This window comes from Triturus cristatus, chromosome 1_2 (genome assembly GCF_964204655.1).
Source record: "Triturus cristatus chromosome 1_2, aTriCri1.1, whole genome shotgun sequence".
Lineage (NCBI taxonomy): Eukaryota > Metazoa > Chordata > Amphibia > Caudata > Salamandridae > Triturus > Triturus cristatus.
Window position 1 is genome coordinate 580,053,451 of NC_140580.1, and position 25,715 is coordinate 580,079,165.

A 25,715-nucleotide genomic window follows, 5' to 3' on the forward strand; every position below is an offset into this window, starting at 1 on the left:
ATGCTTGTAGTTACATGCCACTAACACTGTTCCTTCCTAAATGTGTTGGTGATCCATCTCACAGCTGAGTTTTAGTCAACATATATATTGATGAAATAATGACAAGGATGTACACAGACTAACACATTTTATGTGTCTTATTTTGGTGCTGCTACTCATCACAGATGTACTTTGGGAAGTATGAGTATTCCATTGGCAACAAAGCTGTCACCAACTATAAACCATCTCAATGGAAACAATAAAATACTCCTTAAGGTGAATGCCCCAACGTTCACTCGGGGCCTAATTCAGAAAGGGCCTCCGCACTGGTGGTGGAGGCCCGCAGTCATGGGGGAGTCTCTGCACTGGTGGTGGAGGCCCCCCGCAGTCATGGGGGAGTCTCTGCACTCGTGGTGGAGACCCCGCAGTCATGGGGGAGTCTCTGCACTCAATAATGGATGTCCCGCAGTCATGGGGGAGTCTCTGAACTCGTGGTGGAGGCCCCGCAGTCATGGGGGAGTCTCTGCACTCAATGGTGGAGGCCACGCAGTCATGGGGGAGTCTCTGAACTCGTGGTGGAGGCCCCGCAGTCATGGGGGAGTCTCTGCACTCAATGGTGGAGGCCACGCAGTCATGGGGGAGTGTCTGCACTAGTGGTGGAGGCCCCGCAGTCATGGGGGAGTCTCTGCACTCGTGGTGGAGGCCCCGCAGTCATGTGGGAGTCTCTGTACTCAATGGTGGAGGTCCCGCAGTCATGGGGGAGTCTCTGCACTCGTGGTGGTTGCCACGCAGTCATGGGGGAGTCTCTGCACTCGTGGTGGAGGCCCCGCAGTCATGGGGGAGTCTCTGCACTCGTGGTGGAGGCCCCGCAGTCATTGGGGAGTCTCTGCACTCAATGGTGGAGGTCCCGCAGTCATGGGGGAGTCTCTGCACTCGTGGTGGTTGCCACGCAGTCATGGGGGAGTCTCTGCACTCGTGGTGGAGGCCCCGCAGTCATGGGGGAGTCTCTGCACTCGTGGTGGGGGATAGGAACTTCACAATGAGAATTCTTATTGAGTAGATTCCGGCCCAAGTGCGGAGACCCCCCACGACTGCGGGGCCTCTGCCATGAGCGCGGAGGCCCTTTATGAATCCGGCCCCGAGTGTTTATCTTTCATGCAGCTAAATGATTTAATTCAAGTAGCTCAAAGTTAATTTATCAACGCTATATTGTCATGTAAATTATATTTTATACAGTGATGTTTAGTTAATAGTATATAAAGTAAGAGTACTGCTTAGATAGGACTCCCTTGAATTCATTCACTTGTTGCTTATCCTGTTTTACCTTTCAAATGGAGGGGAATCTTAGAATAAGGTGTTCAACTTGACACGGTAAGGCACGGGTTAACACTATGCTCAAAGGCCCTAATTGCTGAGCTAAAGAGATATTAGTACATAATAAGAGCCCAGATGTTTTTAAGAAAATCATGATTTCCTCCTACATGGGGAAGCCTCATTTGAACTGAATTGACCACCTTCAACCATAACCAGCAGTGATTAACTTCCCCCTCAGATCTAAATCATTAAACTTCCTGTTTTAAGCTTTATGATTCCTTAGAATATAAATTGTATGAAGTTTAAGAGTTCATTAGAACACCAATGATGCAACCAGCATTCGCTTAGGACATTCTTCTCTCATTTAACATATATTTCTGCCTATTGAAGAACAAGTGATTTAACATATATTTCTGCCTATTGAAGAACAGTTGTAACTAAATGCAGTGCAGGAATACTTTGATGAAGTAGGAAATTAAGATTATTTCTGTGCGCTATGGAAGGGATCCTAATTAATGACTTGGCCTCTTATTCAAAGCAGATTGCTCCTATTTACTTTCATAAAATGTACTGATCTATCTTATCATGCACATCGTTTAATTCACCACGTAACACTGACATTAATTGACTATATGGAGCTCGTATATTATCTTCATAGTGTGATCAACCACTCATCATTTCTGACCTGGCCCAGCTTAGCATCTGCTCAGGTGTTGGGCATTATGCTTGGGCCATTTTCTGAGTAGCAGAGATAGTTCAAGAGGGTACGTTTCGAGTTTCTGACCTGGAGGTGCAGATCTCCTTTTCAGCCCAGGAAGGTTATTTCATCAGATGCTCCAGATTGTCTTTCTCCAGCCTTTATGCTCACCTGTGCATGCAGCCTCCTAATTAATCTCTGCTGAATCTCACTGGCATGCTAGTTGGTGTTTTTGTTCAGTTGGTGTTGGTGGTGTGATCAGGTTTGGGCTGGTCGTGGGCTGGTGTGTTTGCAGTGGCAGGTAAAGTGGTAGTGGATACAGGTGAAAGGTCCTACCATGGAGTGTGGGTTGGCGCAGTGGCTGTGTTTGTGGTGTCCGGGGTTGAAGATGTACAGCTCAGCGATGGTGTATCATCTGGGGGCGGGAGGGCCAGGCGTTGTGGCGTTATGGGCAGTCCAAGCACGGACTGGCACAGACGGTCTTGTCTTTGGCACGCCAGCAGTGTGCCCCCTGCTCATTCGTGCTGCGGCCTGTATTAAGTAGGTCCTGGAGTGGTCAGGGCTTCTGTTGGCATGAAGAACAGTGACTGGGAATACCCAGTTGGGAATACCCCAGCGGGAAAACCCGGGCAGCTGCGCTATCACTGGATCAGTCTGTAACAAGCAGGAACTGGAGGCCAAAGGCAAGTGGTAAGCCAGGTGCCGAGGTGCCAAAATGGTGTTTGGCTCACTGGAATGGGAATATATCTTTGCGGTACTGAACATATGAGGATTTTGCCCACAATAATAGCAGTCGTCTGCTCGCTCTACAGCAGCCTACTAGCCAGGGTCGGGGACAATTGGGCATATTCCTCAATGATCAAACTATGACGGGAACTCAACAGGGTTGCTTACTGTCGCCAATAATCTTCGCTCTGACACTGGAGCCACTGACTGCTTGGGTGCAAAAAAAAACCACTTGTCAGGGGACTAGACTGGTGTGGGGCCTGGAGGACAAAATATTCTCATACGCAGACAATGTCCTACTCTGTATTACCGACTCTAAGATGACGGTGTCCAGAATAATGCAAATGCTTCAGAATTTTGGCAAATACTCAGGGTATGTCATTAACAGGCATAAGTCCCTATTGTATCCGCTAGTGGGTGGAATACCGAGACTACCACCAGACTGCAGGGCATCACCTGTATTGGGTGAATTTTGTTACTTAGGTTTATATGTAACACACAATGCAACCTCATTTATGAACAGAATCTGTCTCCACTGTTAGAATGACTAAGGAATGATGTGCAACACTTGTGCGCCCTGACGCTTTCCCTGTTGGACAGGACATCATAATTTAAAATCATGTCTTTGCCACACCGTTTGTAAAACACCCCCTATGAGGTCCCAAAGGCATACTTCAGATCTATAGACTTGAAAGCTTGACTACTACTGTGGGGTGGCGGCCCAGCGCAGATTGCCCTGTCAAAACTGACTAGGGGCTGGTATGCAGGGAATTGCCCTGCTGGGTGTCCAAAAGTACTACTGGGCATCCCAACTAATCACGGTCTATGACTGGGTCTTCATGGCACAGACTGAGCTTGCATTACAAATGTACAGATATGTAATGGGCGAACAGGGGTACCCAGCGGCACTATAATGTAGGTGGCCACTGAGTGAGCTACCCACTCCCTCCAAAATGGTGATGAACATCTGGAAAGAGGCAACAGCATACTTAGGATTGTGGACTAAACTTATAAAAGCTGCCCCACTTTAGGATGCAGCGGCACTGGCAGCTCTGAGGGGACTGAAGGGATTCACCAGATGGGATCTAATTGACATCTCCGCAGTGGGTGACCTATTGGTGAGTGGAGACACAGTTCTCCTGCCGGACTTAATGAGAGATTACCAGTTGGCGATCTCAGATACCTATCGATACCTGCGGTTTAGGCATGCCCTACAATCGATGATAGCAAAGGGTACAGGACTGGAGGAATCCTCCCCTCTGGGGGACAGGCTGTTAGGCGACCCCAGACATCCTACAACAGGTAAAGGAACGATGGGTGGTGAACGTGGAGGGCTTTGAGGATGAAGAGTAGTATGAGGCCCCAGGCGCCCCCCGAGAGATCACCATAAAATCAGGGTTTTGATTGATGTAGTTACGGATACTATATCGCTCATACTTCTCCAGAACGACCCAACTAAAATGGGAAAATCGTCTTCCAATCTATATCTGCGGGGCTGTGGCAGGAATTAAACTTCTTCCACGTTCTATGGACTTGCCCTGTGATGCAGGTTTTCTGGGCGAAGCTCACAGACTGCATGGGATGGGTGGGGGCCTACTGGTTCCGCAAAAAGGTATGTGTGGGGAGAGTCGGAGGCCCCGAAATATCTAAAAGTGTGGGCCACCTTGGGTCTGATTGTAGCGAAAAGGAATATTGCCAAGGCTTCGGAAGCTAGGATCTCGCCGGATCTGGACTCTTGGAAACGCAATATGGACTGGTGAATGCTCATGGAAAAAGTAATATATGAAAGCAGGGACTATCCCGGCAAATGGGGAAAGATCTGGCGTGTTTGGAATTCTTAATGTGGACTGGCCCCGGTGGGATATGCGCTGACACCACATATCTATGGACATGGTACTTCCTCTGCAGTGTGGGCTCCAGACAGAGAGATAAAAGGATGGAGGAAAAAGGAAGCTCTTAGGGGGTTCAAAGACATCCACCGATACAAGGTTTTGTGTACGAGACAGTGAAAGTTGTAAACGTTATTGCATAATCTATAAAATCTTTAATAAAGAGATGTTTTAAAAAACTGCTCATCTTACAATTTTAGTGTCAATATTAATAGATCGGGTCCTTTCTTCTGCTGTCACACTTCTTTGCGCAAAAAACAGTCCTTTCCTAAGTGTCCTCCAGTAAAAGGGATAGTGTGAGTTACTTCTGCTACCATTATTTCCTTCTTCGCCTTGCTAATATTTCAGCTGTGATTGCAAATCCATTTTTTCTGGTACCTGTCTGAGTTTTCTATGTTTTAATGTTGTTGTCTCAGTCATGCTCCCAGTTAAGCCAGTTGAATACTAAGAACATTCCCAAACTTTCTGATCTCCAGGACATGAAACATGAATTCCGAGACACTGTGTGGTTGTACACCTTTTTTGACCTTGAGGAAGGGCATGAGGAACTCTCTTGCTCTCCTGGGTAAGCTGTGACTACACACAGTGTGAGCAAAATGTCTTCCTTAAGATAATCAATGAAGGTAAATAGAGGTTGCATTCCCACCACTGAGCACAGCATACAACAACTGGATTGCCAGTTAACGGAAGTGGAGAAAAAGTGAAAAGCGGTGGTAAGAAAGCTGGACAGACCCAGAAATTTGGGAAATGTGCCTATGCCTCCCTGATGCCATTTCAACACCAGATTGAGCTTTTTGGAGAATTAAACTAAGACCAGCAGCATCAGACTCTTGGGGTTACCTGGCCCAGCCTAAAGATAATTTGTGGTCACTGATGGTGTAGTTTGTATAATCTGTTGTAGAAAAACCAGCTACAGACACTGACGTATAGACTCAAAGAGGTATTGCTGCTGACCAAGAGCCCTAATGGTGAGGAAGCAAGTGTTGGCACTGTGGTCCTCAAATTAGTGAATAGTAGCCAGTACAAAGTAACAGCGAGAAACACTGCGAGGCAGCGACACCAGGAACAGGAGTTGTATTGCTAATGATGAGCCTTGCTACACTAACGCGTAGACATACTCCACAGCAAGTCAAGAAGCTGATTGTTTTCGGCATGTTCGCCTCCCTATGGGTTCCCTAATAGTTTAGGGGTCTGAGGTGGAGAGAGGATTTATTCCTCTCATATCCTGAGGCAGCAAGAGAATATCTGCAGGTGGAGAGTAGAGAACCTTGGGCAGAAGGAAACATTATACCCGCTATAAACTACCCATACTTTAGTGCTGCTGGCCTTTGTGTTTTTTTAGGCATGTCGTGATCTAGTGGCCCCTATATTGGTTGAGATGAGATACTTTGTTGCCAAGTCATTTAAGGGACTTCAGACAGATGCAGTGTTTTGCCCTCGTGATGAAGTCCTTGATATCTTGTGTGGGTTGTGTCTTATGTGTTTACTACTCTTTCTTTTATTCCCCCACCTCCTCTACCCGAGTCCTGCTCCTCCTCATTTGTGGTGGGTTTCCAAGAAGTTCCGTTTTGGGGCGATTTTGTTGCAGGGATGATTCATAATTATAGAAATATATGCCAAGATGTAATGTTTTGTTACAACAAGGCTAAACAGTTGATTTATGTTTTGGTGTGGTGTAGTTTGATGAGTGAATTGTAGTTGTTAATGAAAGAGTCAATACAAATTTCGAAACCAATTTAATTTTTTCAGCCTCTGCGAGGTGTGTCAACTCCGCCTTCTTCAGTAACTTCACTCCCCACTTCTGGGATTGACAGTTGTGTGAATAATCATTAAAAGTGGTCTTTACAGGCCTCATTTGCTCATTCAAGTTTTTAGTTATGTAGTTCTGTGCAGTAGCGACTGGTATCTGAGCAAAGTGTCTGGGTTGGGGGAGGACCGGGGACGGACAACAAAATAATAACTTACCTGCATCTGCGCTCCGATCCGGCTCTGTGCACTGCAGGCACAGGCTCCCAGAATCCCCTGCGGCCAGTCCTGATGCTGCATGAAAGCAGCATGAGGATTGGCCTGAGCGCCGTGGATTTGCGCTCCCAGGTAGACTCGGAGCCTGTGCCTGCTCTCTCCAACCCAGCAACGCAGCTGGGGTGGGAGAGCGCTTCAGTGCGCATGACGGTTTGGCCTTCCTGAGACGGACGGCCAAACCATCATATGCACTGATTACAGTGCTAAACACTCCACCAGCCTGTCATCTCAGGCCCCGCCCCCAAGCCTCGACTCCGACAGCCTAAATAAAATGAAAATAAACAAGCGTTTATTATTGTTTTATTGTTCATTTTTGTGGCTCCTGCCGGGGAGAGGGGGGCAATGCTCCTCCGCCATAGCGGAGGAACCGCTGCTGGTCCTGTGAATTGCCTCTTTGGACAGGTCGAAAAGTTTGCTGAACACCTTTGAGCTGCAGAATAGTTGACAATTGAATGATACACCATTATTTTGATCTCATTCTTTTCATCCTTTGCTCCATAGATATTGTACTCACACTTGCTTCACCTTCACATATCCCTTGTACCCAGTGTCCAAACTGACCAGAACATCTCTCCCAGGAATGAGTGCACGTTTTTTTATTCAAATGTATTTGTCGTATTTTAAGAAGAACGCGTTACAAAACTTTTATACGTCTGAAGAAATCATCAGCTAGTGTATTCAGTACATCATTCGCATCTGTTCCAGGTTTGAGGCCTCGTTTTGAAGAGAGCAGTTCCAGCCCTACCTAGTTAATGTCAGTATTGTGTGGGTCTCTTCAGGATACAACCTAACAAATCATACTTCCCACACACTTTTTTTTTTATCTCCTAGTACTGTGATGAGGTAAAAGGAGAAGGTTTCCTCCTCTCCCACCTTTGTGCGATGACCGATGGTCTCTAAGTGATGCTGTTCCCACATCAAACATTAACGTGAATTATTTACAGTGTCTATTAGTTTCTCTTTTCTGACCCCACTTCTCATTCTACATAATGTTCCTGTCTTGTGAAGATCCCAGACAATGTGCCCATGGCAGGGAAAGGAATCTTCAAAAACGAAATTATGTATTTTGCACTCAATTGCATAATCGATGTATAAATTATTTCTGGGCGCTCAGCCACTGAAAATAGCTTTTTATTGCCCATACTTCGGACAAAGGGCGCAGACTATACTCGAAAAGCAATGCTATTACTAGCAAAGTGTAATCAGTTTCTAAATGAACAAATGGATGGAAGAAACCTTGGTAGGTAAAAGAAATGATTGTAAAAATGAATTAAAAAAGAAAAATCTAAATATGGAGTACACTTGTTGCAGGTTGGAATCAGCCCAGAAAGGTTTTTCCTAAGAAACGAATACTTCCATACATGAAGTTTTGAGTGGAAAAGTTCCTTAACTTTACTCTAGATAACTGGTAATAATTCACGAAGCACCTTTGTACAGGTCTAAAACTATTTTCCTCCTAAGCATTATTATTTTTTATAAATCTCCAGTAGGCATAACCGGGATTTAGTATCATAACCACGGGTTTTGTTTAGACAATGTTAGTCAGTTGAATGTATAAACACACGCCTATGGGAGACATTTCAGTGTGAGGACAGAGGATGGTGCTTCCACATAAAACACTCTTGTTGGTCGTTTCTATTCGTTGGCAGTCAAAGGATGTGCAATCTACAGTGCTTAATTTGTAAAATATGAAGTGCCAGGCCTCTGACCAGGAGGCCACTGCCGCTTGCACCACCCATCTTCCTTGTCATCACTGCCAAAACAACTACTAACCATCTCTCACACATGTAAATGCGACAGTTCAGATTATTTCAGGTCCCCAAAGGTAAAGGAATGGCTGGGGAGGCAGTTATTAGCAATTTTAATATATATATATTTTAGTCTTAAACTACCGTTGTTCTGCTCATCTCTAAATTAGATGAGCAGCGCCACCATGTTGTGGACTGTTCCAAGTATGGTGTTGACAATTAGGTGCCGGTGCCAAGCACCGGAAACCAATTAAGTGCCGGTGCTTAGCACCGGCTCAAATTAAGCACTGGCACTGTAATCTTTTTAAACTCATTAAACCTCAAAGAAGGGGAGTATTAGTGAGGCTTTTCTGTGGTTGCATGCCTCTATATGCCCCGCCTTCTGAACTGACTCACTTTCTAACGTGCACTTGAACGACTGCATATAGAACAGTTATGATTGGGCTTGAGTCGGGGGTACACGCGTCCCCCCACTCTTTTCACAGGGTGGATGCCGTCCTCCCCTGCCAAGAAGCTGGGCCCCACAAAATATGCTGAACGTGTCCCGGTGTCATTTTCCGACATCGGGGCACGTCCAGCACTTGACGTCATGAGGTCATTTGCATATTGTCTGTCCCCCCCACTTCTTTTTATAGGACTTGTGTCCTGGTTATGAGCGCTTTTTTCCTGCTTATTTCTCCAATCTGCCCAAATGGCATGTTATGACGTAGGGCCAGCTCCAGCTGGGACTGCTGTTATTGCCATAAGATGTGTCTATTTGTATTGTAATTGCATTTATATAGTGCTTAATACTCCTAATGAGGCATTCAAGCGCTTATTCCAGGCAGCAAGCTGCTCCAGCTCCCAGGGTAAGTGGTTAGTTAGTCCAGTGTTATTGATTTTTGGTGTTAGTTTTGTGTGCTCAGTGATACCATCCCATCCATTTAACTCCAGTTTCTTTTTGTTAGATTAAATTGAGGAGTTGGTGCGACCATTAGTGGGGGAGGTGTGTATGTAGTTCATGGAGGTGGTAGGTGGGGTTAACAGATGTTTTACGTTACTATTTCCCAATGAAGGACATTTAAACCAGGGGTTATTAGCATTGCACCAGGTAACCTGTGGGAGCCATATTCAGTAACACCTATAGTTGTGCCTTACGTGTTTAAAATCTATTGAGCTGGAGAAATTGAGACTGGTGTACAGGGAGCAAAAACCCCATTACAGACAGTCACTCTGCACATCACAGCGATTCTCTCCATGCCAATATAAGCAATGAGACATGCAGACATTAAAAGCAGCCAGAGCAGCAAGTAGAGCGACCAGCTGGTGCAGACACTGCTGCACCAGATGGGAATGTTCTTCTCTTACCCAGTTTGTCGGTGTAATCTTTTCTCCTCCTGTCTTTTTTTCTTTCCTGTAGAAAGCTGCTGCCAAGGGCATAACCCAGGTTGTAATTTCCCGAGTCGCCATGGCAGCTCCCGGGATGAGTAAGTAGCCGCATGAACAACTAACGGAAAAAATACAATAGCTCACACTTTGTGTTTATAGTGAAAAGCATCTATCCACTCTGCCTGCATTTTTATTACATATTTGTTTCAAGATTGGGTGTCGGAAGCAGGATAGCGCATTTGGTACAAATGTGATATGTGGTGACGGAGTGAAGGGGTAGATGTGCTTGGTGAGGAGGGGCCAGTGGAGATACCCCTGGGTGCTTTTTTAAGTCGAGCTTGAACAGCGCATGCGCTGCTCTGCAAGGCATGATGTATTCAGGTATAGACTTGAAGCTGTGCCCCTATTTTTCATTGGCTTGTGTCATTGTACACTGTGGCTTTTCATTGGTCAATAGGCTTAGTAGTCCCTCCTTAGTATCACCTTATCTTATTTTGTAAACACCCATTAGGACATTGGGACACCCCCTGTTACGTGTGTTGTTACTCTGTAGGCTTTAATTACAGCCTCCGAGCAATATTCTCTGAAATAGCTTTGTTCTGCTGTTGCAGGCTGGACACGCTATCTCCTGAAGATTTTTAAAAATCTTTGTTGCACGGGCACTGAACGCATATGCAATGCAATAGGTCTCGCCTTTGCTAGAGTTGAAGCTATTGGCATTATAAATGACAATGCCTTTTATTTATCTGTTTTAAAAACAACACATAAATAACGTCAATGCCAATAGCTCTAGTGCTCGTAAATGCGAGACCTATTGCATTGCAAAATGCTTGTTGCCTTGCTGTACGAGGTAGTGTTCTGTCTGGCAGTGGGGTATTCCTTCATTAAAAGTGCACTTTCTGTCACTGTGATGTGTTTCTAGTAAATAACGTGTACGTGGTGTCTGTTTGTGAAGAGGAGTGGTGCAGGTGCTGTCAGTGTGCTGTTGTGACGTACAGGAATATCCCATCTGCGGAGAGTGTGATATTGCTTTAGTGGAAAGATCTAGCGCACGTGCTGCGAGTGTGATATTGTTTTGATGTAAGAACTGCTGCCAGCCGAGATATTTTGTGGCTAAACAGGAATGCTTCTCCTGTGGTTAGTGTGATATTTCTTGGCGAAGACTGGTGATGGAATTAGGCCTGGGCTAAATTTCTGTTCCGCTTGCGGAAATTGCGATAATTTGACATTTTTGCGTTCCGCGGAGAGCGCGAAAATGTCAAAATTTTCGCATTCCGTAGCTTAGCGATAATTTGTTTCTTCCTCGCGCTGTAAAATAATACATTCTCGCGCGCGCGCGATCGCCTTACCTGAATCCCCGCGTTCGCCGACAAGTTTTCCCGATCCGGTCGCGTTCTCCACGAGATGTTGGATTGTTGGTAGCCATTTGCGCTGTCTCGCGACAGTTCGCGCCCGCATTAATGTCATTGGTCGCGCGATCACGTCTTTCTTTTCGCGATCATGCACCGCGAGAAGAGTGAAAAAAAGATGGCGGCGCCTGCGAGCAACCACATGGGTAAGCTGGCGAGCCGCGACCACGCAGAAAATACCGCGAACGGGCTGGAAAAAACTTCCGCATCTTCGCGATATTTCTGCGTGTTTGCGGAGATTTTTAACATTTTCGCGATAATTTGCGAAAGTCACTTTCGCAAATTCCGCCCATCCCTGGATGGAATTGCTGTGAGTGTGTTGTTTCTTAGGTTAAGAGAGTGGCGCATATTTCCTGCGAACGCGGTACCTGTTAGTGACAGATGATTTTGGCTGTATATTGTTGCGTTTTCGTTTTCAGTTATAAGCATGTCAAATAAAACACAACATATAAACAGTGCCTCTGAATGTTAAAGCACTTTTATCGTGTATATAATTTCAAAGATTTTCAGCAGCTGTCTTACTATAACCATAGCAGTCGTTGGGCACCGTGCCAAGCAGGTTTGTCCCCTGTCAAGCAGGTTTGTCTCCTGTCTCCCCAACTCATTGAGTGCGAGATTCACTTTTGTCCAGTTTCAATGGCATCGAATGTAGTGGAGTTTCACCTCTGCAAATCAAGGTTTCTATTTAAGGCTTAACTTATGGGATAAAATACCCTTATTCCCAAACTTTTGCAATCTGTATCTTGAAATCTGTGTCTCAAGAAAACAGAAAATGAGTGTGTTAATGTGAGCTTTAGAGAGGAATTACTTTCCTTCCCAATGTAACAAACACTTTGAAAACTCTCTTACCAGGGCCCTCTGAAGTAAGAGGCCAATATTGGATCTCACTATTACATAGAAGTTATGAAACAAAGCAAACACATGCGCCTCCGAAAACGTGCTTCAATTTAGTAATATTAGAAAAACTGTCGTAGTCTGCTGTTATTGCACAATTTTAATCCATTAAAGGAATATTTAACTTTTTACATTGTTTCAAGCACATTTTTTTATAATTGCAGCCTCCTCAATAAAAAAGTTAGAACGGTTCAAGCCACATTGGCATTGCTATGAAAATTGGCAGTTTTATGTCAATTTCAATATATTATTGGGGATTAAAAAATTTAACAAAAAAATGGCAAAACTGCTGAATGAGCACACAAAAATAAAACCTGTGCAAAAACAGCACAGAATGCCACCCCTCTCTTTAACAGTCCTGCACTTTGGTCATTTGGTTGCCACAAAACGTGTGCAGACAAACCTGTGAATAAATTTAACAGAAAGCTTTAGCGAGTTTCCCAGAAAGGGAGCAAGCAAACACTTTTTATTTTATATAGAGTGTTTCTGTGTAGCTCCATAGGAACTGGGAGCGAAGGAAGATTTCTAATTCAACCACCGCATTGTGGAGAATTACTATAGAACAGTGGAAAATCCTCTGTGCTACACTGTACCCCATGTCTCAGCAGGCCTTACCATCCATTTACTGAAGTCCGACTTTTCCTTCCCGCAAATGGTGACATTTTTATACCGATGCAGTTATTTTTGTAGCATCTTGTTTCCACCTAAGAACCACGGTACAAGGCATCTGCATCTCAGGAAAATTGTTTGCCTTAATTGTGGCTTTCGCACAACCTTTTTTAGTCAGCAGAGATGTTACCTGGTTGACACAGATCTTAGGGACTCCTTCTTTTATGCAGTCCAGCCCTACTTCAGGCTAAAAAGAAACCTGAAAGTTTGAGTTGTACACGTTTTAAACTCCAGTACAGATCATACACAACCACACAGTGCAGTCATTCATTAAAAAGCAACAATAGTCTTAAACTTAACAGATCTAACAGGCAAAGAGACAACAGTGTAGCCCTATCTCCAACTAGAAGTTTACTGACTTGGTCATATGAAATGTTCCCAGGCCACATCAGCAGAAACTCATTCAGTCATGTGTACGAGCGCTGTACAGCTCCACTAACGCTGCTCTGTGCTACACCGACTCTCACTTGACTGGCCCTCAGTGAAATTAAACAAGCCTTGGCAAAGCCAAGATGTCTCGTCTTTGCGAGTTCTTTTTGCTTTGTTGCTATTTTTTAGCCATGTTGTATAGCCACAAAGCGGCTGTGCAGCATGGTTGAAAGTAAATTAAAACAATAGAGTTATAACGTGGTCAATGCTGGCTGTGTTGTAGCGGTTTTTGTTTTACTTTCAACCATGCTGCATAGCAGCCGCCAATGTACACAATGCATAAAAACATTAACAAAGCCAACAGATGTACGATAGGCGAGACCGATTGGCTTTGCCTATGCTTGTTATAATCTGAGAAGGATTTTAACAAATCAACAAAATCCAGTGTTTGATCCATCCCATTAGATCCACAGATAAAATGTAACCGCGCATTTGGATTGATTTGCAATTCTAAGAATGGTAAGTGTAGGCGCCCTTCACTTCTTTCCTGTAGACCTCTCACGCCAGGGGGGTGAGAGGCAGAAGACTACTCATGCTGGTGTTGACATCACGCGGCTTTGCTGTAAACGTTTCGTGGTATTTGTGGTTACAGAAGTGAGTTCGGAGCATGTCACAAACAGCATTGAGCTTTCGAATTCTTTTCATGTTGCACGGGGACATAGGTACAATTGGTGTAGTAGGTGCAGTGGCACCGGCGCCCACAGCCCTGAGGGGCCCATTGAACCCAGACAGTGCTGTATTCTACTACCCAAACCGCGGCCAAAGCGGTTATTTTGTCTTCTCGCACCAGGATCCACGGCGTCCTTGCTTCGCTAGTGATGTTGCAGAGATGTAGACGTTTTGCCGAGGCCTCTGCAGGTTTGCTTGGGTCAAGTTTCAGAGATATTTTAAGTTTTGCTTCCCCAAAGTTCTAACTGAAAGGATCTTCCTATCAAGGGAAATAGAAAGTAAGGGTATCTTTCCACCTCGCTACTTTTCAAGATTAACAGAATTGTGCTGTGACTCCACTTTGCGTCCCCTGCTCTCTAAAGAATAAAATCTGAACAGCCCTGCAGTTTGCAGTTCACAACTATCCACGTGTTCACGTCGGCGCTATAATCGCGTTTTATCCCTGGGGATTTGGAGTTCAGCTACTTCCTGCGTGGCATTTTCGATTATTTTTAATCGTAAAAACATAGCAGAGTTTTGCTCAAATTGCCAGGTGCTAAAGAAAAACCACAGGAAACTACGATTTAATATGCAGCCATCAAAAACGCGAATGGGCTGTCAGAAACGCTTCTTGTTTTAGCACAGGTGCTCAATTAAGCCTCATTTTCTCTGACCGAAACTGCTCTTTCCCTGCTTCAGGCAATTTAGGTATCACGCTGCTGCTTTTACGGAAATGAGTAGCTGCTGAAATCTGCTGAGATTAGTGGAGCAGAAGAAAACGTGGAGTAAAAAATGTTTGGGGTCCGTTACATCAACCGTAACATTTAAAAAATGTCCGAGTCTGCTGATAAACCACTGTGGAGATGTCATCTAACTTAAACCATATTGAGTTAATTCCACAGCTCTACTGTCCACGGATTTAAAGCTGAAATTAAATGTTTATTCCATCAGTGAAGGATCCTGTGTCTGCACTGCCTTATGAGCATTTTAGTAGCAGTGATGGAACGCACTCCCTCTCAGTGGCATCATTCAAAGTATCTCGAGTGTGTTACCAGGGCATTCTGGCACAAGTCCGCTTCAAAATCCTATCTGTATGGTTTTCACAGTCATTAAGGGTAGCAGCCATTAGTTATTATCCGGTGTGTTTGACAGTCCTTTCATCATGATCATGGGAGATAAAACTAATCCTTATCAACGTGTGTTGTCACGCTTCTTCATATTTGGACTTCTTTCCAATTGCAGCAGGAGCCTGGTGCTTACTGCCTGGGCCTGGGTGTCTTTTGCTTCCTCGCCCTAAGTGTGCCGGGTATGCCCAGACGTGGGTCCTGGGCTCACTGTGCCACTGGATTCAAGCTATCCTGGCTAAAGAAAATTGTGTGTCTTTTGGGCCTGGGGACGGCACTCAAAGTATCACAGGTCCTGGCACTTCGAGAGCCCAGAGCATTCTGGTACAAGTAATCTTCAGTTCCCTATTTTGTTTGTAAGTCTTGGACAATTGCAATCAGTTCTTTCTTGACACGTGTTTCACGGTCAATACTGAGGTATGTATGTTGCATTTGCAGAGTGATCCCTTCGATATCCTGAGAGCCTGGCATCTCACAAGATATTTCAAAGGATATGGAATCCGACACTTGGACCGCCAAATAGTGTTGGTAGCAGGGTGCCATATATCTATCGCTCACAGTTACATTGCACCGCTGCGAAACTGGAGGGCCTAGGAGAGGGTCTAGCCCTACTGTTGTCCATTTAAATCTCTTCTGTTTTTTCTTTTCCGGAGGCCTTGATTAAAAGACCTCTGAAATATTCTGCTAACTTTGGAGAATTGCTAGCAAATGCCGTCTCCCACCTATACATTCAGTACTCAAACCTTACGATGTTAGGGTACTTCGGTGCTCAAATAGAGGGTCCTACCTGTAAAGCAGCATGCTTGGTAAATAAAGCTTTGACAGATCGAAATCTCCAGCAAAAGTGTCAAGGATCACCCATAGGAAGGGCCACACACTAGGCTTTTTTCCCCAATTACCCCACATTTATGTGTAGAGAACCCAAAATCTTTGAATTAGTCTGACCATTTTATGGTGCCTTTTTATTACTCTGGCCTGGGGGTCCCTACACAAGCCCCCGGATCAAATATCTCTGCCCGAGCCTGGCATGAAATATCAGAGTCCAAGCTAATAGATACCCTTGGCCCTTTAGGTCTGAGCTAGGAAGGTAATATGGATGTAGATTTGGATGTAGAGGCATCTACCAACTCCCTTGTCCGCGCTATTGATAAATGGGTAGCCATGAAAAATGTACCGCAAGGAGACAAAAGCCTTCCTCTTCTTGGTTCTCCCCGAGATGAAAGTAGCAAAAACTCCATTGCAAACAGTTACAAAGGAAGTAGAGAAACCAGTATGATATGGAGGCACAAACATCTATAAAGAGCCCTAAAAATCTTTTGAAAAAGCATTCAGAAAATGCAGGAAATGCAGATAGCAAATGCCAGTAATGCATCACAGGAAATTTTTAACATTGCTCGTTCTTTTTTATCCCCTGGCGCTTGTCAACAAAAAGTCACAGTTCCGCAACACTTATGCAATAACCAGTCAGACTACTGTTATGAGAAGGTGAAGGGCATCTACAAGAACTTTAACAATGAAAATGGCACAGCTACTCTAGACATTGATTGCCAAGGACTGAATTGCGTGAGGTGACTACAACTTAACTTCTTTGAGAGAATTTCTCTGGCAGACTCACAGGAGGCAATCCTAAATTAATTGTTGCTTAGGCTCCTCCATCAACCCTTGTTCACCATGAATTCTTAAACTAGAAGCCTCAGCCTTACAACCCTACTTGTAAGTGCTTTGTTCAGTCAATCTCTTGAATTAAGATTTGTCCCTCTCAGTTGCAAGAAAGTGCAAGTTCTGCTTCTGTTGAACAAACCTAATGCTGACTCCTCGATAATAAGAAATTACAGGCCAATCTCCCTTTTGCCAGCCTTCACAAAAATGTTGGAGAAATTGGTTAATAATCAGCTATTACGTTTTATTGAGATTCAATTTGATTTAGAATTTTATACAGCGCTCAAATTCCCCGAGGCGTCTTGGCGCTACTGCTTTCCCATAGACAAGTGAGGTAAATATAAAAACAGAAAAACCTGCTCTAATAGCTAAAGAGCCAAGTCTTCAAAGACTTTCAGAAAAACAGAAGGTCTGGGCAGTTTCTTAAATTCATGGGAGAGAGTTCCATCGTTTTGCGATCCTCAAAACAAGACTCCTATCTCCCCATGATGCTTGTTTCACCTCTGGTAGCACTAAGTAATTGGTTTCTGAGGATCTAAGTTTCCTAGGTGGAATATACTGGACACAATCTCACAAAGATATTGTGGATCTATGTCATTCATTGCCTTGAAAGCTATACAGAGAGCCTTAAATTCAAACCTTTTTGCCACTGGAAGCCAGTATATTTTAATCAAGGCCAGCAAAGCTGACTGATACTTAGGAATTCCTGAGAGAAGCCGAGCTGAGGCATTCTGTATCGTCTGTAGTTTAAGAAGGGATTTTTTACAGATGCCCATAAATAGGGCATTGCCATATTCTAATTTAACTAGGACTAAGGTGGTAACCACCAGTTTTTGAGGGTCGGATGGAATGAGGGGCAGATCTTTCTGATTATTTTTAAGGTAAAGAATACTGATGAGGCTAAAGCTGTGAAATGAAGTTTATCAGCAAAGAAAAATCCAAGATTCTGTATTTTCTGCACTGGTGAGGGAGGTACCCCCATATCTTGGGGCCACTAACTTGGTGACCAATAAGAGTTGTCTTTGCCGAGAAGGAGGACCTCTGTGTTCCCAGAGCTAAGTTTAAAAAATGTGACCTCATCCAATGATCTTCCTAGGTCATACAGAGCTGAAATATTTAGCAGTGTCCTCAGGATTACTTCAGATAGATACCACTATTTGGGTATCCTCGGTGTTGGCCACCAATTATTTCATGCGATTCAATCAATCTTCCTCCCACGGTCAGTACTGATGTTGCCTTATTGGAGGTCTCAGGGTTCATAAAAACTAAGTTTGACCAAGGAATTAAATCAGTGCTGATTCCATTGGGTCTATTTGCTGCATTTGACACAGTGTCCCGCTCTATTTTGCTGGAGTATTTGGAAGAGTCCTGAGTGGGCGGCCTGGCCAGAAAGTGGTTAAAATATTTGTGTCGGATCATGCACAGTCCGTGCTTCTCCCCCTTTCTCCTCCAGGTATAATGAGTTGAGACACGGTGTCCCATAAGGATCTGTATATGTGTGTGTGTATATATATATATATATATATATATATATATATTGTGTCCTCAAGCAAATTACGGAGTAGCGGGTTGTGGAAAATGTTGCCAGAGATCTTGGGAAGGAGGTGATTTGAAGCCAACTGGGGTGAGAAATATAATATATTTAGTTTTATGGAACAAACCCACTGAAGGGATGAAATTTTTACTGCGCAGGACTTTTATCACCATAATGCATCAGTACTCACCTGAGGCCCACTTGTGAACAAGGACTGGGGAGCCTGAAAGGTGTGTGTGTGTGTGTGTGTGTGTATATATATATATATATATATATATATATATATCAGATGGATGCAGATAAGCTGTCTAAAGCTTAACTCTGACAAACTTGAGTTACTATTCTTCAGCACCACCTCTCCATTGGACCTACAGGACTGGGGCCATCAGATCTGAGGAAGTCACAGTTCGATCCACTTTAGTGAGAAACCTGGGGATAAAATTTGATCAGTTCTCCTTCAAACCCCAAATCCAGGCCATCAAACCCTCTTGTTTCACCTTCTTAAATTCCCTAAAAAAGACCTTAATAATTTTGCCAGTCGATAGGCGGAAAACAATTGTGCATGCTCTGGTGACCTCTAGATTTGTTTAAGCCAAATCTCCATATTTAAGGGTCCAAGCTGGGTCTCATCAACAAATGACAGATGCTCCAAAGTGTTGCTGTGTGACTGATTCGTTATCGCCCCAGTTTGAAGTCCATATCCTCCTATCTGATGTAACTTCACTGGCTGCCAGTAATCAAAAGGATCTATTTCAAGGTCTTACTGATTACGTATAGAGCAATACATAAAACAGACTATCAATCTCCGTTGTAGGTTTAAAGAATATGTAGCCGCCAGAGCGTTGCGATCTAGAAATTAGGGACTGTAATGTATTCCCAGAGCCCACAAAGCCAGGTGGGGTTGACGCCCCTTCTCTCTGTTGGCAGCAAATCTATGGAATGAGCTCCCATTGGACCTGAGAAATACCAACTCTGAAGACCTGCTTAACAAAAGATTGAAAACCTTTCTCTTGAGGTAGGTGCTGGTTTATGCCGTTGACATTTGCTGGTTAGCGTCGGGACGCCTCTTTGGAAGCATCTGTCCCACTGCACAAATAGCAATTCATTTATTCAGCCCAGCAAAAGGCAGGAGAGTGTCATACATCGTTAAAGGCAAGGATACAGTCAACAAGCGTTTAGGGAGTTAGCTGATTTGTAGATTATGACTGCTTCATGATGTAGTGTTCTTTAAAATAAATTGGAGCATGTTTGGGCTGTATTATCGATACACAGATGTAGTTCCAGATCCTGGATGTATCGATTGAAAAGGTCAGTTCCTTTGTTTTTCTTCATTACACTTTTTGTCTCTAGCCCGATGGTGTCCTGGCTAGAGGTGTCTGCAGCTTTTACCATTAATAGGGTCGGTAATATTGATCTGGGCTGTGTATCCCAAAGAATCCACATGAAAATTCACACAGGAAGTCCACACTTGAAAATCCACACAGGTCAAGGTTCAAGTACAAATGATGAAGGTGAATTTAAAACTTCGAACTCCTTACAGAAGGTAAAAGACAATAGTTAGTCAATTCAAAATACTTGAAAATACAAATAAATGTGAACCAGCATAGGCAGTGTAAGCTGAGCCCTATCCCAGTTTCTATCCAGAACCATATATGGCAAGTATTCTTAGGTACTGATCAGTTTAAAGGCAGTAGAGAAACAATGGAAATATTCTAAGTTCATAGTCAAACAATAGATTGGTATGAATTCTGCCTTCAAGAGGAGCAAGGGAAAGACATGACTCATTTCCTAAAACAGTTTTATAGCATTTGAGCAGCAGAGTTTCAAGCCCAAACCATGATCTGAAGTGACACCACGGGCTGTACATTTAGCAGTGCAACAATAAAAGCCAATCATCACTTAGAAGATACTCTATGTAGAGCAAGCTTCTTCTAAAGCCCTCACAAACCTAAAACCAGCCCTACATACAAGTGGAAATGACACTGCATTACTAAACATTAGCTGCTTGAAAACATGCTCGCTGTTCTCACCTGTCAGAGGCCACTCTGTGTGCATTGCCCTGATTCTTATTGAGAAGTCCTTGATCTAGTCACCATCTGCCAAACATGTGTATCTCAAGGACATTCGTCCCTGTTGGTCCTTTTTACAGAAATCTGGGTCTCCACTTTTTCTTCTGCATGTGTCAGAATCACTCTCAATATATCCTTTCGAAGTGGATTTTTTGTTTAAGCTTTTGCTGAAGAAGCCTTGTTTAACAGCCGCAGCCCTGACAACTACTGACCTATTGCAAACAGGCATTCAGTGGCCAGGCTAATGGAAAGTGCTGCTTGCCTACAGCCCACTAAGTTCTTAAAGCATAATAACTTTCTTGGTGTCTCCCAACTTGGTTGTTGTCATTGTCACAGGGATGAATCATCTCTATCCTCTTCCTCGGATGATCTCAAAATACAAGCAGATGGAAATGGTGCTGCTATACTAATCCTGCTAGACTGATTATCGTCATTTGGTATGTTGTCCTACACTCCTCTTTTGCCTCTCTCACATGGGAATTGAAAATAGGTCTTTTGATTAGGATTGCCACTTTTTTCAACTTTTGTCCAAAATCTTGTTTCCTCATTTTTAGCCCTCGCCCTCTTCCGTTTTCTTGGCCTCCAGGACTCCATTATTTTATTTGCCAGTATGTATATATATAATCCTAAAGTGTGTACGTACAGGGATTTAATAAGAGTTAAGTGAGTTGCAACTTCCATAGAAGAGTCAGGGTGTATTCATGTAGTGTCTTAGGTGATGGTGCCCTAGATTTACATATGGATGTTGATGCTATCTTGGCACAGCAAGCACCTACACAAGATTGGGGAGGGTGTTAAACCACACGCATATATGAGGCAACCTGTCCCTAGACGGCAAATTCACTAAATAGCATTATAAGTTAATAAAACCTCAGGAGTCAGTAATAAAATAAACTTATAAAGGTTTATTCAAATATTTTAGTTGCAATACAGAAGGTAAAAATTATTTGCATAATAAATCAGTATAGGAAATTACGAATCAATTACAGCAGTAAACTGACATGAAGTCAAGTCAAAAAATTCTAAGTGCAGAGCAATAGCTGAACCGACAAGTGTTCTGTTTCTAAAATCGGGTCAGAAGACTAGCTCATCTCCAGAAATGCATTATTTTCTAGCCCATTTTACAATGGAAGTCAATGGAAATCGCAGTCAGCATGGTCTGAGCAAATGTATCAGTGAACTAGCAAATCACATTATAAAATTAGCGGATTGCAATGGTTTTTATTAACTAAGCAATAAAGATGATTATTAATACATTATAAAATTATACAACATCACCTACTACTACCATAATAACACTATCCTCTAACTTGAAAAATAATGTGCTCTGTCCTAGCCCAATGTTTCAGATGTGGCAATACAACCTAGTTACAAAACAATGGAAGTCGTACGAGTAAATAGCTAGTGGCAGGAAGAGCCGTAAATTTTGCAACGGCTTCCCCCGCAGTTCAGTTCATCGAGTACAATATGTCAATATAAGGCATTATGAGTGCAATTTTGATTATGTGTGGTGAACAGTATAATGAAAACAAACATTATGGCTGTAACAAAACAAGATGGAGTTGAGACCTATTTCAGACCTAGTTGTGTCAAGTTTAGGAAAATACAGATCTATCAAGTGCAGCGTTTTTGTTTCAGTGCAGAGATGCATATAACGTTTAGCACATATTTTATTAAATCAAAATCAGTGCTCACAACTGTGAGTTTTTCTTAGATTCGATGCTCATTTCTTTAGTGTCGGGATTGACTTCCAATTCCAGGTTGCTTAGCAGGTGAAGCCTTGGCTGTTGTTTTCCTTCTGGCACTTCTCTGTTTGAAGTCTGGCGCGCTTCCTGCCCTGTTGTTGCATAGTCCAGCAGAGAGCCTAACCTGGTTTCCAAGCATGGTGGCATATTGGAATTTACAGTCTTTAAATTTATGTTCAAGCCTTGGAATGAAGAAATCACGCCCAGAGCGACAACTTACTTGAGCATGAGGGTGAGTCCTATTTTCCTAGTCTCGTGATTCGTCGTACCATTTTAGGAAGTATGCACTTGAGGGAATTCATTTGGGGTCTGCCATCGTCCACGTGCAAAAGGATTCCTTTTCCTGACATCAAGTTCGACGTTCTCATAAAACACCAAAAGAGGAGACAGAAACTTTTTCCAGCAATAATTAACTGCCATAGTACACAGAGCTCCATAATACATTTCTATTAGAGGTTTTTAACCTTTGGCCTAATTGAATGGCCTAATTGAATGGGTAACTTTTATCTGTATTGGTCCTGCCCCTCAGCCCCGCCTTTCTAGTGATCTGTCTCATAAACGTTTCCTATTTCTGTGATAAAAGTTTGTATGTTTTGTGTGGAGCCCACTGGCATTCCTGCAGTTGCGATCATGGTCATTTTGCAAGCATTATGCACCCCCTAGCCAAGATCTGCAGACTTTTCTCCATGCGCTGCACCTTCACAACCGTCCTGTGCAGATGCCCACCCACTCTTGCACACCCCAGCCGTGCTACCTACCTCCAGTTTACTACTGACACTCTTACCAGTACTGGGCTTTTTAGTGATAGGGTTAAGTATTCTGGGTGTTGCAGTCATTGTTTGCTTCCATTTAACTAATTAGACTAATCCACCTGAGTTCAGTGAATTGTTGGTGAAAAGTTATGGGCTGGTACTGGATACAGTGTCCCTAATGACAGTTACCCTATCCATGCTCTACAAACCCCTGTTAGTGTTCTCTCTCTCTCTCTCTCTCTCTCATCTGTGGGAGCTCTGCAGGCAAGCCATAGATAGAATCAATGCACCTTCCTCTTCACTGCTCCTGTGTGGTATTCTGTGGGCGGCTGGGGTGAATGCATGACGTTACACACATGCTATTACAACGCAAGCCATTACAATGCGGTCATCACAACACATATGCCTTTAACGATTTTCCATTGCAACGCAAATCTTTGCCACACATATGCCTTTAAAGCGCCTGCCTTTACAACACATTTTGTTGTAATAGCATGATTAGTAAAGGCATATGCATGATCAAGGTTGTGTTTGTAAAAGTATTTTACAGGTAAGTATAAACACTTTGTATGTGTGGGTGTGAATATATATATGTGTGGGTGTATATATATATTTATTTATAAATTGGTCCAGAGTCATTTGTCATCTATCACACAGACAAGAGGTACACTCAAAGATATGAAAGGATTTTTCCCATGCGGAAAATGTAGGGCCTGTACCAACAGTAAAAATATTCTGAGCTACAACATCGAGGGAGTGAAAAAAGCCAAAAGGATAGATACATTTATCACATGTTCTACTACACATGTGGTCTACTGTCTGTCATGCCCGTGCGGGCTGAGATATATTGGAAGCACCATCCATAATGTCAAAATGCGCATCCCTGAACATCAGCGCGCCATAATGAACAAAGATGGCAACTATCCAGTGGCTAGACACTTTGCCCTTAAACATCAAAGTAACAGGGAGCTGCTACAATATTTTGGGCTGGACCATGTACCTATAAATCCTAGGGGCGGAGATAGAGTACAAAGACTACGGCGACTGGAGTCCCGTTATATAATAGATTTACATACCAAAGCGCCTTATGGTCTTAACAGTGGAGAGGAATTAGCTGTACATCTTGGAAGATAAATCAGGACACATCTAATATGTATCCCCAAGTCACGTGGCTATATGCCACAATTTCCAACTTTTACACTTCTCCTGTTTTGCGGGAATTTTGACTTTCTTTTCCGACAGCGTTAAGTTTCCTTATCGCACGTATCCACATTAGTATAGCAATGAAGCATTAAGTCAAATACATGTCGTTATTGAGGGTAATGGAATGCCGATACACGGCCAAATGTGAGAGTATCCTCATTTTTCGCATATTAACGGTAATTAATCCCTTAATATCTAATATTAATGAGAACATAGCAACCAAGAATGGTGCCAATAGTTGGCGGGATTCTGGACAACCAATTGCCGATACACGGCAGAATTCGATGGGGTTTCGATACTACAATCTGTAGGGCTGTTATGCAATTTAACCAACATGTGTAAATTGGCGCTTATACCCTTATAGAAGGTGATGAGAGCAGAATGCGATGCAGTGGTTTGTATACTTGCTGCTATGAGGAGCTGGATGTTATTGGTGAAAATACGCTGTCTGGACATTGATGAATGCAATACTGTGTTACAATGTAAATAGTTCGCATGTTGTGCATACCGTTGTAAGATGGCCGCCGTAAAATAGCATTTCACTGAGGCATGCACGCCCGTCATCTGTTTTGTTACGGCGGAAGTGATGTCAATGAATTTGATTTTTAAATGGCCGCGCGCGGCGTCTGTAATTAGACACTGAAGAAGGAATTTCCGAAATGCGCCTGTTTGCTGTTTTGTTTATCTGCTGAGTAAAGATAAACTGATACGGAACCTCCCCATGAGTGCTGAACTTTGTTGTAAGACAAGGACTTAGTTGGGAAGCGTTGATATTCAAAACGCGGGACACTGCCGCGTAACAGCACCCGCCTGCGAGTGCCTTGGCTCATCTGGTGTAACTTGGTAGCTGAATATATATACCATATATATATAAAAATACCATCCTAAAGTAAATACACATATATTGTTAAGCTGAATCGGAGCTCACCAGACTCATTATTTATATATATATATATATCTAGATGTGGGGAGGATACCCAGGGGGCTGAGAATAATGATTGCCCCAAGTTACGACACCCCAAACCCCCGAATGATGGCTGAGTGGGCAGAAACGAATCTTGACTCATCACGCAAATTGGTCCAGATATTAGTGAAATATGGGGATATCGATCGTGGTGAGCTTCAAATTAAAATAGATGCACTTGACGCTGAAATAAAAACTATGGGTGATTCCCAACAGAAGACGAAGTTACATGAGGATATGGTGACAAGACTGAGTAAAGAGGAAGAAAGAATTAAGCAAAGAAAGACTTTTAAATTTCGAAGGGATAAGGATGATTATACAAGCGGTCAAATTTTTACATTTGCACGTAAATTTGATGCCTACAGGTCAGCAACAGTAAATAAGCAAGGGCAAAGTTTAACCAGTAATTTGATGGCAGGTAAAACCCCCTCAGTGTCAGACCTGAGTTCCGCAGTAGAGAGTGAATCAGACACAGAGTGTAGAGCGGACTGTGCAATCAAACCTACATTGCGGAAGAACTGGATTATTTAAGGAGAAGTAGAAGAGAAACGTTGCACCCCCGAAACCGACCGGCAAAAAACGAAGAACAGAGAGCAGAAAACAACGGAAGAAAGCAGCCCGAGAACGCCGCCAACAGACGCCAAACTCGAGGACGAGGTCGGGGTGGATGGAGGAAGAAATAAAAAGTACAATGCAGACCCCATCCGTGGCACCTCAAGCTATGACTATAATCAACTTGGCTCAGGTGGATTTGACATGGGCATAGGAACAACTGCTCTCTTTGGGTCTCTCATACTGTCCCGAGTCCAACTTTGATTACCCTCAGACTCTGGCTGACATTTATAAATTCATCCGCAAATTAAAATTGAAAAA

At 43.4% G+C, this 25,715-nt stretch overlaps 1 protein-coding gene across 5 annotated transcripts in view; it reads left to right on the plus strand.

Annotated features, from left to right (window-relative positions):
- SFXN2 (sideroflexin 2) overlaps positions 1-25,715 on the plus strand; it is a 158,217-nt gene that overhangs the window by 106,498 nt on the left and 26,004 nt on the right. For all 5 annotated transcript variants that reach the window (XM_085606545.1, XM_085606543.1, XM_085606544.1 and 2 more), the window contains one exon: positions 9,775-9,841. In XM_085606545.1, coding sequence (XP_085462671.1) covers positions 9,775-9,841 — 67 coding nt within the window. The remainder of the gene's footprint in view (positions 1-9,774; positions 9,842-25,715) is intronic.